The 15,760-nt window shown below is 70.7% G+C and overlaps 2 protein-coding genes across 2 annotated transcripts; one reads left to right on the top strand and one right to left on the bottom strand.

The window, feature by feature from the left end:
* Positions 1-888: 888 nt before the first annotated feature.
* SLC22A31 (solute carrier family 22 member 31) lies at positions 889-6,171 on the top strand. The gene is made up of 9 exons (XM_075039804.1): positions 889-1,344; positions 3,680-3,783; positions 3,853-4,007; positions 4,162-4,330; positions 4,673-4,818; positions 4,935-5,043; positions 5,133-5,347; positions 5,491-5,602; positions 5,709-6,171. The coding sequence occupies exons 1-9, from the start codon at positions 964-966 to the stop codon at positions 6,043-6,045; spliced, it is 1,728 nt and encodes a 575-aa protein (XP_074895905.1). The 5' UTR covers positions 889-963; the 3' UTR covers positions 6,046-6,171.
* A 176-nt stretch (positions 6,172-6,347) lies between these two features.
* CDH15 (cadherin 15) lies at positions 6,348-12,851 on the bottom strand. The gene is made up of 14 exons (XM_075039803.1): positions 12,696-12,851; positions 10,805-10,957; positions 10,456-10,611; positions 10,228-10,372; positions 9,976-10,136; positions 9,645-9,773; positions 9,355-9,540; positions 9,025-9,278; positions 8,740-8,882; positions 8,418-8,654; positions 8,094-8,333; positions 7,407-7,543; positions 7,146-7,301; positions 6,348-7,056 (listed from the first exon to the last, which is right to left on the bottom strand). Exons 1-14 carry the CDS (start codon positions 12,744-12,746, stop codon positions 6,859-6,861), a joined length of 2,346 nt encoding a protein of 781 aa, XP_074895904.1. The 5' UTR covers positions 12,747-12,851; the 3' UTR covers positions 6,348-6,858.
* Between the last annotated feature and the right edge of the window lie 2,909 nt (positions 12,852-15,760).

The raw sequence follows: 15,760 nt of genomic DNA on the forward strand, positions 1-15,760 counted from the left end.
TTTGAGGTTGAGGGGGAGCCCGGGTGCATTTGTGGGTCACGGCCAGGGCCTGGCACCCCCGGCTGCACCCCGGGACCCCCAGCTGGGGGGGTCCCTCAGTGCCAAGTGGGTGCCTTGGCCTGGAGCACTGTGGAGAAGGGGGGCAAGCCAGGCTTGGGGGGGCTGAACCGGGCTTTGGGGGAACGAGCCGGGCTTGGGGGCTGGACTGGGCTTGGGAGGATGAACCGGGCATGGGGGGGGCAAATGGGGCTGGGGGGCTGAACAGGGCTCGGGGGGGGCTGGACTGGGCTTGGGGGTGCGAACTAGGCTTGGGGGGAGCCGAACCAGGTAGTGGGTGGGAGAACAGGGTTTGAGGGGGGCTGAACTGGGCGGTGGCGTGGAGAACGGGGCTTGGGGGGAGCCGAACCGGCCTGGGGGGGGCTGGACTGGGCTTGGACGGGGCTGAACTGGGCTTGGGGGGAGCTGAACCAGGTGGTGGGGGGAAGAACAGGGTTTGGGGGGGGCCGAACTGGGCTGAGGGGGGGGGAAGAACGGGGTTTGGGGGGGCTGAACCGGGCGGTGGGGTGGAGAACGGGGTTTGGGGGGGTCCGAACCGGGCTGGGGGGGGGGGGGAAGAACGGGGTTTGGGGGGGCCGAACCGGGCTGGGGGGGGGGAAGAACGGGGTTTGGGGGGGCCGAACCGGGCGGTGGGGTGGAGAACGGGGTTTGGGGGGGGCCGAACCGGGCTGGGGGGGGGAAGAACGGGGTTTGGGGGGAGCCGAACCGGGCTGGGGGGGGCTGAACCGGTGTGCGGGGAACCCGGAGCTCCCGGAGGTGAGAGCCCGGGGACGGGGCGGGGTCGGGGCGGTCCCCACGGAGGCCGATCCGCGCCGGTACCGCCCCCCCCCCCCCCAACCCCCTGCCCTCCCGGGATCCCGACAGGGCCCCCCCCGAGCGATCCCCGGCGGCGGCGGCGGCGGCTCGATGTCGGCGGCAGCGGCGGAGGGGGGGGGGGGCGCCCGCTGGCGCGGCCCCCGTTGCCGTCGGGCGGCGGGGGGGTGGGCTCCGTGCTTGGCGCTGGCGCTGGGGTGGGCGCTGGGGTGGGCGCTGGGCGCGGAGCCCCCCCACCGCTGCCGGCCCGACGCCGCGCTCCTGCCGCCGCCGCTGCGCCGCCTGGCGGGGCCCGCGCTGCTCCGCGCCGCCGTCCCGCAGCTCCGCGCCGGCTGGAGCCCCTGCCAGCTCTACCGCTACCGGACCGCCGGCACCGGCACCGGCACCGCCCGGCCCAACGGCACCGGGCCCTGCACGCGAGGCTGGCACTACGCCCTGCCCGCCGCCGGCCTCCGCTCCAACCTCGTCACGCAGGTTGAGGGGGGGGGGGGGAGGACGGGGAGGGGGGGTCTGTGGTTCTGGAGGGGGGTCGGGGGGTCTGTGGTTCTGGAGGGGGGTTTGGGGGGGGTCTCTGTGGTTCTGGAGGGGGATTGAGGGGGGTCTCTGTGGTCCTGGAGGGGGGGTTCGGAGGTCTCTGTGGTTCTGGAGGGGATTGGGGGGCTGTCTGTGGTTCTGGAGGGGGATTGGGGGGGTCTCTGGTTCTGGAGGGGGGTTCAGGGGTCTCTGTGGTTCTGGAGGGGGATTGGGGGGTCTCTGGTTCTAGAGACGGGCTCAGGGGTGTCTGTGATTCTGGACGGGGGTTTGGGGGGTCTCTGTGGTTCTGGAGGGGGATTGAGGGGGGTCTCTGTGGTTCTGGAGGGGGATTGAGGGGGGTCTCTGTGGTTCTGGAGGGGGTTCGGGGATGTTTGTGGTTCTGGACGGGGGTTTGGGGGGGGTCTCTGTGGTTCTGGAGGGGGATTGGGGGGGGTCTCTGGTTCTAGAGACAGGTTCAGGGGTGTCTGTGATTCTGGACGGGGGTTTGGGGGGTCTCTGTGGTTCTGGAGGGGGATTGAGGGGGGTCTCTGTGGTCCTGGAGGGGGGGTTCGGAGGTCTCTGTGGTTCTGGAGGGGATTGGGGGGGTGTCTGTGGTTCTGGAGGGGGGTCGGGGGGTGTCTGTGGTTCTAGAGAGGGGTTCAGGGATGTTTGTGGTTCTGGACGGGGGTTTGGGGGGCGTCTCTGTGGTTCTGGAGGGGGATTGGGGGGGTCTCTGGTTCTAGAGACGGGTTCAGGGGTGTCTGTGATTCTGGACGGGGGTTTGGGGGGTCTCTGGTTCTGGAGGGAGTTCAGGGGGTCTCTGTGGTTCTGGAGGGGGGTCGGGGGGTGTCTGTGGTTCTGGAGGGGGTTTGGGGGGGTGTCTTCTTCTGGAGGGGGGGTCAGGGCTGTCTGTGTCTGGAGGGGGGTTCAGGGATGTTTGTGGTTCTGGACGGGGGTTTGGGCGGGTCTCTGTGGTTCTGGAGGGGGATTGGGGGGGTGTCTGGTTCTGGAGGGGGGTTCGGGAGGTGTCTGTGGTTCTAGAGAGGGGTTCAGGGATGTTTGTGGTTCTGGACGGGGGTTTGGGGGGTGTCTGTGGTTCTGGAGGGGGATTGAGGGGGGTCTCTGTGGTTCTAGAGGGGGATTGGAGGGTGTCTGTGGTTTTGGAGGGGGTTCGGAGGTCTCTGTGGTTCTGGAGGGGCATTGGGGGGGTCTCTGGTTCTGGAGGGGGGTTCAGGGGTCTCTGTGGTTCTGGAGGGGGATTGGGGGGGTCTCTGGTTCTAGAGACGGGTTCACGGGTGTCTGTGGTTCTGGAGGGGGTTCAGGGGGTCTCTCTGGTTCTGGAGGGGGTTTGGGGGGGGTGTCTGTGGTTCTGGAGGGGGATTGAGGGGGGTCTCTGTGGTCCTGGAGGGGGTTCGGGCGTCTCTGTGGTTCTGGAGGGGGGTTGGGGGGGTCTCTGTGGTTCTGGAGAAGGGTCAGGGGGGGTCTGTGGTTCTGGAGAGGGGTTCGGGGGTGTCTGGTTCTGGAGGCAGGATGGGGGATGTCTGTGGTTCTAGAGGGGGGTAGGGGGGCGTCTGTTGTTCTGGAGGGGGTTCAGGGGGCTGTCTGTGGTTCTAGAGGGGGTTCAGGGCTGTCTGTGGTTCTGAAGGGGGATTGGGGGGGTCCCTGTGGTTCTTGAGGGGGGTCAGGGAGTGGTCTGTGGTTCTGGAGGGGGGTTCAGGGGTGTCTGTGGTTCTGGAGGTGGATTGGGGGATGTCTGTTGTTCTGGAGGGGGGGTGGGGGGTGTCTGCGGTTCTAGAGAGGGGTGGGGGGTGTCTGTGGTTCTGGGGGGGTGTCTGTGGTTCTGGAGGGGGGTTGGGGGGGTCTCCGGGCTACAGGAGGGGTTAAGGGGTGTGTGGGGTGGGGGGGAGAACAAGCTGGGGACCCCATAAGGGTCACACAGGAAAGCCCTGGGGGTGCGCTGGGGGTGGCGGGAGAGGGAGTTTGCTTGGGAGAGGGCAGGGACCCTGGGGAAGGGAGAGGGGTCCTCGGGGGGGGACACCCCCGTGGAGGGGCTTTGGGGGTGGCTGAGGGGAGCCCTGGGCTGCTGGGGGACGACAACGACAGGGGACAGGGCAGTAAGGGCCATCAACGCTGTCCCGCCACATCCAGCCCAACATTTTTTGCTCGTGGGGTGGGGGCTGGCTAGAAGCCCCCCCAGGCGACTCATGGGGATGGTGACCCCATCCGTCCCACCCCTGCGGGCCGCGAGGGAGTCCGCCGGGACCCCAATACTGACGTTTTCCCCCCTCGCCCGCAGTGGGACCTGGTGTGCGCCTCGCGCTGGAAGGTGCCCCTGGAGCAGACCACGCACTTGCTGGGCTGGACGCTGGGCAGCGTCGCTGCCGGACTGGCCTGCGACAGGTAAGCGGGGGTCCCCGGGCGGGGGTGACACCGTGCCCAGCCCCGCTCAGAGGTCCCATCCCCCGGCAGGTTCGGCCGCCGTCCCGCTTTCGTGGCGTCCCTGGTGCTGGCGGTGCCCCTGGGCCTCGGCGTGGCGCTGGCCGTGGATTTCGTCATGGTGCTGGTCGCACGGCTGCTCTTCGGGGCGGCGCTGGCGGGCGCCTTCCTCTCCCTCTACGTGGCACGTGAGTGGGACGGCGGGGGTCCCCGCGGTGGCGGCGTGGGGACCGAGGACGTTCCGGGGCGCGGGATGCTCCGGGGCGCGGGATGCTATGGGGGTGTGGGATGCCCCGCAGCCGTGGCGCCCACCGCGCACCCCTCGTGTGTCCCCCCTGCCAGGGTTGGAGCTGTGCGACCCCCCGCACCGGCTGGCGGTGACGATGGTGGCCGGCTTCTTCTGGATCGCCGGGGAGCTGCTGCTGCCGGGGCTGGCCGTGCTTTGCCGGGACTGGCGGGTGCTGCAGGGTGCCGTCACCATGGTCCTGGCTCTGCTGGCTGCCTGCTGGTGGTAAGGACCCCCCCCCTGGGCCTGGGGGCTGCGTGTACGGGAAGGGGGCCGCTGCCTGCGGTGGGGCTGAGCAGACCCCTCAGGGCTGGTACAGAGCCGTGCCCACGCAGCGCCCCAGCCCAGCACACCCTGCCCAGGACCGCGGTGGGGATCAAAGGGTGCCCAGGGCTCTCCAGGTGGAGCGCAGGGACCCCCCCGCCCTGGGTAAATGTTTGCTCAGGTTTGAAGTTGAGGGTTTCTGGGCAGCATCGCTTTGAAGCCAGGAAAGGGGGGGGGGGGGTCAGCGCTGGAGGGGGGACCAGCCCCCTGGAGAACCCCGTGATGCCAACACTTGTGCCCCAGGTGCCCGGCGCTGCTGCCGGAGTCACCGCGCTGGCTGCTGGCCACGCGGCAGCTGGAGAAGGCCAGGAAGACCCTGCAGGCACTGGCCGAAAACAGCGGCCCCGGCTCCGACGACAGCTCCTGCCACCAGGAGAGTCTTCTCGAGGGTATGTGACCCCGGAGCTCCTGGCCGCGATGCGGCCGCTGGGCCCCCTCCCCAAAGCCACGGTGCCGGGGCGGTGGGACGGTGCCGGCTCTAATTCGAGTCCCCCTGTCCCGGCAGAGCTGGAGTCCCTGTCTGAGGGGTCCCCGCAGCCCCGGTACCACGCCGTCTGCGAGATTTTCGGCACCAGGGTCATCTGGAAGAACGGCGTCATCCTCGGCTTCGCGGCGTGAGCAGGCGGAGGGGGGGGCGGCGGCGTGTGTGTATGTGTGTGGGGAGGGGTCCCGCTCGTGGCCCCCTGACCCCGCTCTCCCGCAGGTTCATCGGCTCCGGCATCCGCCACTGCTTCACCCGCAACCTGGCCCCCCACCTGCCCCACTTCTTCTCCTCGTACTACGTGGTGGTGGGCACCGAGGCGGCCGCCTGCCTCTTCGTCTGCCTGACGGCCGAGCGCTTCGGGCGCCGCGCCGTCCTCCTGCTCTGCACCGTCCTCACCGGCATCTCCTCTCTCCTGCTGCTGGCCCTCACCCAGTGTAAGGATGCACGGGGAGACCCCCACCCTCCCTGCGGTGGGGTGCAGCCCCCAGCTGGGGGGCTGGGGGTGGGAACAGGGTGCTTGAGGGGTGGTGGGGGGGTGTGTGTGTGCAGGATTTGACCCCTGATGGTGCTTTCCTAGACCTGCTGGACCTCATTGTCCTGACCCTGTCCGTTGTGGGCATCACCGCCTCCCACGCCGTCACCATGCTCAGCATCTTCTTTGCCAGCGAGGTGCTCCCCACCGTGGTCAGGTAAGGGGGGGGGGGAGCTGCCACCCTCCCGGTGCTACCCGGGGGTGGGGGAGCACCCAGGCAGGGTCCCCCCCGGACCCCCTCTGAGCACGTTTCCCCCCCGCAGGGGTGCCGGGCTGGGTCTCGTCGTGGGGGCCAGCTTCGTGGGCAAGGCGGCCGCCCCCATCACCGCCATCCCCAACAGCCGGGGCTTCTTCCTGCACCACGTGGTGTTCGCCTCCTTCGCCATCCTCGCCGTCCTCAGCATCATGCTGCTGCCGGAGAGCCAGGGCCGCAGCCTGCCTCAGTCTTTGCAGGATGGCGAGAGCCAGCGCCGGCCACCCCTCTTCCGCCGGCCCCCCCGTGAGGACCACCTACCCCTGCTTGCCCCCCACGGCATCCCCCACGACTACTCCCACCTCACCGCCAAGAGGATGCTGGGCTCCCCGGCCGCCCCACCGTGAGATATAGCCGTGGCCCACCCCAGGCTCTCCCTGCTGCTGGGGGGGGGGCGCTGAGCATGGTGCTGGGACCCCCATCCCATCCCCCCGTGGAGCACCGGGACCCCCATCCGTGGGGACGGCGGGGTGCACCAGGACACGTGCAGTGGCTGGGCTGGGGGAGCAGCGCACCCACCCCACGGCGGGGCCGGATCCTGCCCCAGGAGGAGCTGTGCTGGGAGTCCTGGGGTGGGGGTGAAGCCCCCCAGGGTGTTTGCGGCGGGTGCTCGCGGGCTGCCAATAAAAGTGCCTTGTTTCTACAGGCGGCTGGCGTGGCTGGGGGCCCCGCGCGGTGCCCCTGCCCCTGGCCCCCTTCTCTGGGATCTTTATTTTGGGGGGACTGGGGGGGTCTCCTTGCCCACCCTCCCCAGCTCTGTGGGGCCTTTCCCTGGGGTGTCCCCCCCCCCCAGGGCTGCCCGTGCCCTCGGCCTCTGCCTTCCTGGGGTTTGCTGGGGGGGGGGGGGGCGTATCTGTGAGTGTGCGCAGGCGTGCAAACCCCTGCGCTGAGGCCTCTCTTGGTGCACACGCGTGTGCAAAGCCCCTGCATCTGTATCCTTGGTGCACACGCGTGTGCAAAGCCCCTGCATCTGTATCCTTGGTGCACACGCGTGTGCAAAGCCCCTGCAGCCGGGCGTCTTGTGCATGCCCATATGCAAAGCCGCTGCATCTGGGCATCACGTGCATGTGCGGGCCCCCCCCCAGCGCTGCCCGTTCCCTACCCCAGCCCCTCCGTGGGCGGCGGGGTACCCCCCTCCCGACCCCCCCCCCCAGTCCCCGCTACTGCCCGTAGAGATCGGCCAGGCGCCGGAACCGTGGCCCCCACTCGCTCAAGTAGTCGTAGTCCTGGTCCTCGTCCGTCAGGCTGGAGACGATGGAGCTGAGGGGGCTGGCGACGGAGCCCGAGCCCTCGTAGTCGTAGATGAGGGCCGTGTCGTAGGGGGGCACGCTGGGGTCGTTGTCGGCCGCCTCCAGCCCCTGTGGGGACGGGGGGGGGGGGCTACCGTCAGCCCCAACGGGGATGGGGGGGGACTGAGGGCAAGGGGAGCCCCGGACCCCATCCCCACCTCGTTGATGAAGTCCTCGATGTCGGAGGGGCTGTTGGGCAGTTTGCGGGGGGCCGGGGGGGTGGCGGAGCTGAGCGGGGCGTCCCTGCGCACCGGCGGTTTGGCCCGCGGCGAGAAGAGCTCGGGGTGCCGGAGCTGGTTGATGTCGTAGGCGTCCTGCGGGGACGGGACGGTGGCGGGGGTCAGGGGTGTGCGGTTGGGACAGACCCCCCCCCCCCCCACCACCACTGGGACCCCCCCACCTCCTCAGATCCCGCTCACCTGGTCCTCCTCGCCCCCGCCTTGCTCGTCGTAGTTGAGGATGTTGTCCCGCATGTCGTCCCCCGAGCGCTGCAGCAGCCCCTTGCGCAGAGCCCGCCGGCGCCCGCGCGCCCGTGCCGCCCCCAGCCCCGCCAGCACTGCGGGCAGAGGGCGGGTGGGCACGGGGTGGGGTACCGGGGACGTGGGACACGTGGGGACGGGGTGGCTGGGCACGGGGGGACGTGGGGCGATGGGGCTGCTGGTTGGGCTGGGATGCCGTTGGTGGGGCCGGGAGAGTGGGATGGGGATGCAGGTAGGGATTTGGGGTGGGGGATGCTGAGCGGGGGGGGGGGGTCGTGGTCAGGATCAGAAGGGGTTGCTGGGGTGGTGGGGGTGTTGAGGGTCGTGGGTGGGGACTGGATGGAGCGGCCAGGACCAGGATGGGGTAATGGGGGACGTAGGTAGGGAGAGGTTGGGGCGTCCGGGACCAGGATGGGGTGATGGGGGACGTGAGTAGGGACTGGATGGGGTGGCCAGGATGGAGTGATGGGGGGAGGGGGGGACAAGGTGCCAGAGAGTGCTGGTGGGGTTCGGGATGGGTGGCCAGGACCAGCACCGCGTGGTAGAGCACGGGGCTGGGGTGCTGGATGGGAGGAGGACGGCGGGGCTGGGAGGGGTGGGCGTGAGGATGGGGGGGGTCTCACTCACCAAGGAGGAGGATGCTGCTGCCGAGGATGATCATGAGGGCGCCGAGGGTGATGCCGGCCCCGGCGGTGGCGGCGGCCAGGACACCGTCCTCGCAGGTGCCGTCCCGGCCGCAGCGGCACACCGAGATGTTCAGCAGCTGCTGCCGCTCCTGGGGGGGGGTCCCCGAGTCCCGGAGCAGTAGCGGGAGCGAGTAGGGCCCCTCGGGCAGCTCCACCAGCACGGCCAGCACCGCGTGGGTCACTGCAGGAGGGCCGTGGGCAGGGGGTGAGCGGGGGGCCCCCCTATGCAGCAGCCCCCCCCCCCCTCGCCCCAGCCAGCCCTCACCATTGAAACGGGTGATGCTCCAGTTGCGGGCGAGCTGGGGGTGCTGGGGGCTGAGCTGGAAGTGGAAGGGGGCAGCGTGGGGGGGCCGGTCGTCATCCGTGGCCCCCAGGAGCAGGGTCCCCCCTCGTCCCGGGCGCCCGCAGACCACCCCGGCCGGCGGCTGCAGCAGGGGCGCGTGGTCGTTCACCTCCAGGATCTCGATGGAGAGGGTGCCGGTGGCGGAGAGCGGGGGCTCGGCTGGGGGTACAGAGCGGGGGGGGGGGGGGTCAGGAGGGTGGTGGTGGGAGCGGGGGGACACAGCAGGGGTGGGGGGGCCGCTCACCGTCATCGCGGGCAAGGACCAGGGCGATGTACCAGCCCCCCTGCAGGAAGGCGGAGGGGTGCAGCAGCTCCCGCTTGGTGCGGACGGTGCCAACGTGGGGGTCCAGCTGCAGCCAGTCCGCCGGGTCGTAGAGCAATGCATAGCTGTGGGTGCAGAGGGGGGGTCATGCCATCACCCCCCCCCAAAACACCTAGCACAGGCTGCGAACGCGGGAACCCGACCGCAGCGGGTGCCGGGAGGTGATGCAAGGGGACCGGGTGCCAAAACCCACAGCCTGGGACTCACGTGAGGGTCTGGAGCTGGCGGGTGTCGGGGTCGCTGGCAGTGTACGTGGTGACGGGGGTGCCTGGGGGGGCCCCCTCCAGCACGCTGACCCGCCGCGGGTTCTCGCGGAAGATGGGTGCCTCGTTCACATCCCGCACCCGCACCCGCACGGTGGCCAGCGCCCGGGGGCTGGCGGGGGCCGTGGGCTCCAGCGGCTGCTCATTCTGCACTGACATCGTCAGCTCGAAGCGGTCCCGCACCTCGTGGTCCAGTGGCTACCGAGAGGGGTTACGGGTCAGCCGAGCCACGGGAGACCCCCCCCCCCCAGCCCCTCGGCTGCCCAGCGCCCACCTTGGCCACGGAGAGCACGCCATCGTTGGTGTAGGGGTCGGTGCGGATGGCGAAGGCACCCTCGGGGTCGCCCTCCAGGATGGTGAATTTGGCCAGCCAGTTGGGCGAGCCGGCCAGGTCCTTGTCGTGCACGAAGACCTTGCCCACGTCCACGCCAGTTGCCTGCTCCTCCACCTCCATGGAGAACTGGGGGAGACACCAGCGTGGGATGCTGCTGCTCCCGGGGGGGGGGGGGGCAGGTCCCACCCCCCTGACCCCTGCATGTCTCCCCACCCCATCCCAGCCACTACCTCCTCCTTGGTGAACTCGGGAGGGTTGTCGTTGATGTCCTCCAGGTAGACGACGGCTGTGGCGGTGGTGGTAAGCCCATCCCCGGACATGTCGGCTGCCTGCACCGTCAGGTTGTACACCCCCACGGTCTGCGGGGAAGGAGGGGGTCCAGTGCTGAGCCCCTCCAGCCCCCCCAGGAGCCCAGAGGTCCCCCAGCTGCAGGCCACCCACCATCTCCCCACGCCTGGGTCTGCTCATGGCTTGGAGCTGTGGTTTCACCAGCTGGGGGTCTCTGGCTGCCCCCAGTCCCGCTGTCACCCCGGTGCCACCCGTGCCCCCCACGCCCGCTACCTCGCGGTCAAGGCCGGGCCGCGCGGTGCAGATCTGGCCGGTGGTGGCGTTGATGCTGAACATGCCGCCAGCGCCCTGCTCCAGGATGGAGTACCGCAGCGCCGCGTTATCCGTGTCGGGGTCGTCGGCGTCGGTGGCATCCACCGTCATTACGCAGGTCCCTGTGGCCGCAGGAGCGCCCCGGTGGGTGACGGCGTGGGGGCTGGCTCACCCCCCCCTGCTTCCCAGCCCCGGCTCCCCGGCTGGACCCACCTGGTTCAGCCCCCTCCACCACGCGCCCCGTGAAGATGTCCTGCTGGAAGAGCGGCCGGTTGTCGTTCTGGTCCACCACGATGATCTCCAGGTCGGTGGGGTCCTCCAGCGTCACGCCGCCCAGGTCCAGCGCGAAGGCTTTCAGCTGTGGGCGCAGAGCAGGTGGGTTTCGGCCCGGCTGGGGGGGGGCTGAGGAGGGGGCTGCGGGCGGCCAGGCAGCATCCTTACCCGGAAGCGGTCGTTCTCCTCCCGGTCCAGCATGGCGTTGAGGAAGACCTTCCCGCTGAACTTGTCAATGGAGAAGATGCCCAGGGGCTCCTCGTCCACCCCCGGCCCCTTGATGCTGTAGATCACCCCCCCGGGCTGCTGCTTGTCCGACTTGATCTGCGCCGGGGAAAGCAGAGCTGGTGGTCCCGGGGCTGGGGGGAGGGTCTGTCCCCCACCTGGGGTCCCCCTGTGCCCTAAGTCTCCCCCCATACCATGTGCCCCCTCCTGGGGTGCCCCCATGCAATCCTCCTGCCCGGGGTACCCCCCACCCCACTGCCTGGAAGAAAGGGTGGGGGGACACCCTGCCTACCTGCACCAGGAGGTGGGGGATGCGCTTGTGGTTCTCCGAGACGCTGATGGGGGGGATCACCCAGGCCCTCTTCACCCGCCGCGGACCCTCGTGCTGCCGCCAGGCCTGGGGGCTGCCCGGGGCTGCGGCACCCGGCTGGGCTGGGCTGGCACCCTGTGGGAGGGACACGGTGCTGCCGGTGACCCCAAAACCTCCAGAGTGGGGTGCAATGCCGGGGCAGCGGGCACGGCGTTGAACTTGGGCTGGGTGCATGGTGCCGGGATGCGCGGTGTGGGGGTACACCGTGCTGGGATGCACGGTGCTGGGGTGCGTGGTGCTGGGGTGCACAGCACTGGCACCCCCTGATGGGGTTGGGGGAATGGAGAGGCCACCCAGCTCCCCCGGGAGCTTCGTGTCGGTGGTCCCCTGACATCCTGATGTGACGGTGACAGGCATCCCGCCGGGCTCGCCAGGAAGGGGTGCCCCACGGGACCCTCAGCAGTGGGGACGAAGGGGTTACCCTGGGCTGGCAGCGCCTGGCGTGGCCCCAGCCCACGTCACTGTCACGCGTGGATGTGGCAGCGAGGGCGGAAGGGTCAGGGATCGGTTTAGGCTGTAAGGGTGGCCCGGCTGGGGTACAGAGCTTGGGGGGGGATAGGGAGCTGGGGTGGAGCTCGGGGGGGGGATGTTGGTGTGGAAGATTAGGAACAGGGACTGGGGGAGCAGGAGTTATTGGGGGGGCTGCAATGGGCGTCAGGGAGCTGTAGGGGCTAGGACGGGTTTAGGGGCCACGAGAGACTGGGCTGGAGGGTCAGGGAATTGGGGGGGGGGGGTCTGGAGCTGTGGGGAGCAAATGTGGGGGCTGGGAGATGGGGGTTGGGGGGGTTAGGGAGCTGTGCATGCAGCCTACCCCCCCGCCAAGCTCCACGCCACATTTGTCAGGGCTCACCCTTGTCCTGGGCCCTGGGGACATGTCCTGTCCCCTCCCCGGGGAGGGAGCACATCTGGGCAGCACCAGGCCTTGTACCCCCATCTGCACCCACCCCCATCTGCACCCACCCCCATCTGCACCCATCCTGGCTGCACCGCTGGGTGCTGGGGTGCCCTGCATGGGCACCCTGCCCGCGGCAGGGGAGTGGGCCGGTGGGGATGGCTGTGCCGGGGGGTCCCTGGGGATGGTGTGGAGCTGTGCAGGGCTTGGGGGGGGGGGGGGGTCTGCATGCCAGTCCTGTGGGATGGGCAGGACAAGGGGCTCATTTTGAGGCTGTGACGGGAGCTGCCCCGCGGCCTCCAGCTGTCCCTCTGCCCTCCCCAGGAGAGAGACCCCCCCCCTTCCCCAGGAGGCTGACGGAGCTCGGCGGATGGGGAGGGTGGTGGGGGTCGATGGGGGCCCTGCTGCTGGGGGGGGGGCTGCCCTGCAGGCCCTCTTTTCTTCCCCTGCCTTGAGCACCCAGCCATGAGGTCCAGGCCAGGACCCCAACAGCCCCATGTCTCTCAGGCCTGAGACCGCGGTGAGGGGCTCTGGGGGGACGTGCATGGACAGGGGGGTGCAGGGGGGTCTAGGACCACAGCTGAGGGGGGAGCAGGGTGTTTCTGAATGCCTAACCCTCCACCAAATCCCATCTCCCGGTTCACAAACGCAGGCGGTATGCCGGAGCCGCAGGCTCCCCCCGGCCACCGCCATCTGTGGGGTGGGAAATGCCTCAAGTGGGGCACCAAGCCCCCATCGCCCCCATCCCCATCCCCGCTGCCCCCCAAGGACGTGCCTCCGTGGGGTCTGGGGTCCGGCCATCCCCCCCCAGCACCGCATCCAGGCTCCCCATCCCGGCCGGCCCTCCCAGGGCACGGAGTGGGTGCGGGGGGGGGGGGGGTCCCCATCCCCAGCCCACCCCCATCTCCCCGTACCCCTTACCCGAGCGCAGAGGGGGGCGAGCAGGCAGGCGAGGAGAAGCGGGGGGCCCATGGCGAAGCGGGGCGCAATCCGGCCGCCCAGCCCCGAGCCTTTCACCGGCCCCGAGCTAAAATAACCGCGGGGCTGGCTGAGTGACAGCACATGTGCTACCGAGCGGGCCGGGCCCCCCCCCGGGCCGGGCAGCTGTCCCCTCCGCCCCCCCCCTCCCCTCTCCCCGGGCCGGGATTCTGCACCCCCTGCCCGGCGGGGGCGGCGGGGAGGAGAACCGGGCACCGGGGGGCTCGGAGGGGGATGCGGAGGGGCTCGGGGGGGGGTGTCCCCTCTGGCCGGGTCGTGGGGGGGGGTCCGGGGGGGTGCTTGGCCCCCGGGGCGGGAGGCGGCAGCTGTCGCCGGGTGCGCCGCGGGGATGCCGCGACGGGGCGGGCGGGAGGGAGAGACCCGGTCCCCGCTACCCCCGCCGCGGATGGGCCGGCACCGGCACCGGGACAGGGAACGGAACGGGTTCTGCCCGCCCCGCTCCGCCGCGCCCCCCCGTCGAGGCGAGCCCACCCCGGTCCCACTCCCCCCCCCGGGAGAGGAGCGGCAGCGTCCCGCCGTGTCCCGGTCCCGGCGGGTTTCCACGGGGCGGAGTAGCCCCGGGTTGGTCCCGGAGCCCCGGCAAGACCCCCGGCCCCGCTGCCCCCTGACCCCACGGTGCCTCTCCCGGTCCTTGGTGCCGGCTCTGGCGCTGCCCCCGACCCCCGGTGCCGGTCCCGGTGCTGGCCTCGACCTCCGGTGCCCCCCCGCCGACCACCGGAGCCGGCCCTGGTGCTGACACTGACCCTTGGAGCCGGTCCCGGTGCTGCCCCCGACCCCCGGTGCCGGTCCCGGTGCTGACCCTGACCCCCGGCGCCGGTCCCGGTGCTATCCTCGACCTCCAGTGCCCCCCCCCGACCCCCGGAGCCTGTCCCGGTGCTGACACTGACCCTCTGAGCCGGTCCCGGTGCTGCCCCCGACCCCCGGTGCCGGTCCTGGTGCTGCCCTCGACCTCCGGTGCCCCCCTGCCGACCCCCGGAGCCGGTCCCGGTGCTGCCCCCGACCCCCGGTGCCCCCCCCCCGACCCCCGGTGCCGGTCCCGGTCCCGGCGGCGCCGCGAGGCCGCGGCACCAGGTGGCAGCATCGTCCCGGCCACCGGCCCCGACACCGGCGGTTCCCCCCCCCCAACCCCCGCCCGGGGGTACCGCAGCGGGGAGCGCCCTCCGGCGCGGGGTCCCGGGGGTCCCGGCTGCGGTAGGGCTGGCCGAGCCGCGCCCCCCCCCAGGGCAGGGCGGAGGGGGGGCCGGGGATCTTCCTCATCCTCCCCGGGGAAGCGAGCCCTGGGCCTGGGAAGGGAAGGTGCGGCGTTTCGGTGACACTGGTGGCATCACCACGTCCCTGCCGTGGGCACCCCTGCCCGGCCAGCATCCCTCCCCTTCTTGGCAATAAGTGCCCTTGGTGCCACCCCGGCGCGGGGCATCGTTCGGAGGGGGGCGCGTGGCGTGGGGCGCTGACACGGTGGGGGGGGTAACGCCACGAGGCATGGGAAAAGGGACACGGGGTGCAGGACACGGGGTGCAGGATGTCTTCTGTCCGTCCCCAGCAGCTGAGCGGTGGTGGCAGGGGTCTCGGTGTCCCCACGGACGTGGAGCCACGACACGAGTGGGTGAGCGTCGGGCACCGGTGACCCGTGGCGCGGCTGGGCCCTGGCGTGGGCAGCGGCGCTCACTTGCCCGTCTGTCTGTCCGATCCCATCCGTCCGCCCCACTCACCCTGTCACCCCGCATCAATGTCACGGCGAGGAGCTGCCCGGGCGGCGCTGGCCGGGGGTCCTGGCGGCTGCCCCTGACCCTAACGCGCCGTGGCAGCGGGGCGGCCGAGCAGATGTTCCCTGCCACCGGCACCACGGCGTGGGGGGCGCGGGGGGGGGACAGACGTGACAGGCTCTGACAAGGCGCCAGTCCCGGCTCATGGTGCCGGTGCTGCCGGCCACGGGAGCTGCCCGGTGCCCGTGGCACGGCTCTGGCTGCGGCACAGCAGCAGGACGCCCACTCCCCCGACCTCTGGCCCTGCACTGCCACCCCCTGCCCCTCTCCTCCTGCAAACAGGGGCTCCCACTGGGGTGCAGGGATGTGGGGTCCCACAGATTCTGGGTCCGAACAGTGCCAGCCCAGGCCTACGACCCCCCTCCTTGCTGTGCCGGGTCGGAGAAGGGGTCACCCTATTTTAGAGGGTCCCCCCCTCCCAGCTGACATCCTCTGATCTCCCCAAGCCAGTGTGAGAGCTGCAGGTGTTGGGACCAGTCGTGCCCCCACCGTGGGTGTCGGGACCAGTCACGTCCCTAATGAGGGTGCAGTGGGAGCAGTCGTGGCCCCAGTGCAGGCACTGGGGGGTCTGGGCAGTGCCCTGTCCCCGCCATGCCCGGTGACAGGGAGAGCGAGCAGCCAGGAGCGCAGAGCCGAGCAGCGAGGTGCCAAACGCCGGCGCAGCAGCCATAAAGCCACTGGAGCTTCGGTTTTTATATGGCAATAAAAGATAATGTCAGCCATAAAGCATGAGAGCAGGTCCCGGCGTGCCGAGCCACCCGCCGAGCCCGGGACAGGGGCGAGTTGCTGGGAGCAGCTGGGGGGGGGGCACAGAGGTGTGGGCAGCCCCCAGCTCCCTGGGGACACCCCAGCGAGGCGATACCTTGCTCGGGGCGAGAAGGTGCCCGGGTGGGCTGCGGGCAGGGGGACGCTGCAGCGAGGCGGGAGATGCTGCGGGCCGGCGGCATCGGCACTGGGGCCGGTGTTACGGCCGCGGCGTTAAAGATGCTACTTTGGGTTGTTGTTGTTGTTTTAATGGTTTTATTGCGCGATGCTGGGGACGGGCCTGGCAGGCCTTAATGAAGGAGATTGATGGCTTAATAGCCTGTAGCCATTACGGGGTAATTGAATGGTTGTGTACATATGATCAGACCGTCAATGCGGACGTGGCTTGCAAGCGAAGTGCCTGGAGCCGGGGGGGGGGGGGGGGGATGCAAACAGCCCCCCCCCCCCACGCCCCTGATG

The sequence above is a fragment of the Buteo buteo genome, chromosome 11 (genome assembly GCF_964188355.1).
Source record: "Buteo buteo chromosome 11, bButBut1.hap1.1, whole genome shotgun sequence".
In the NCBI taxonomy this organism is placed as follows: Eukaryota; Metazoa; Chordata; class Aves; order Accipitriformes; family Accipitridae; genus Buteo; species Buteo buteo.

What these genes read in the sequence shown, in the direction of transcription:
- CDH15 (XM_075039803.1), bottom strand. Translation starts at nt 12,746, where the DNA reads ATGGGCCCCCCGCTTCTCCTCGCCTGCCTGCTCGCCCCCCTCTGCGCT. An exon ending in TCGCCCCCCTCTGCGCTCGG is followed by an intron (nt 10,958 to 12,695) that starts GTAAGGGGTACG and finishes TCCCTCCCACAG; the next exon opens with GGTGCCAGCCCAGCCCAGCC. An exon ending in GCGGGGGCGAGGAGGACCAG is followed by an intron (nt 7,302 to 7,406) that starts GTGAGCGGGATC and finishes CCGTCCCCGCAG; the next exon opens with GACGCCTACGACATCAACCA.
- SLC22A31 (XM_075039804.1), top strand. Translation starts at nt 964, where the DNA reads ATGTCGGCGGCAGCGGCGGAGGGGGGGGGGGGCGCCCGCTGGCGCGGC. An exon ending in GCTGCTGGCCCTCACCCAGT is followed by an intron (nt 5,348 to 5,490) that starts GTAAGGATGCAC and finishes GTGCTTTCCTAG; the next exon opens with ACCTGCTGGACCTCATTGTC. An exon ending in GTGCTCCCCACCGTGGTCAG is followed by an intron (nt 5,603 to 5,708) that starts GTAAGGGGGGGG and finishes TCCCCCCCGCAG; the next exon opens with GGGTGCCGGGCTGGGTCTCG.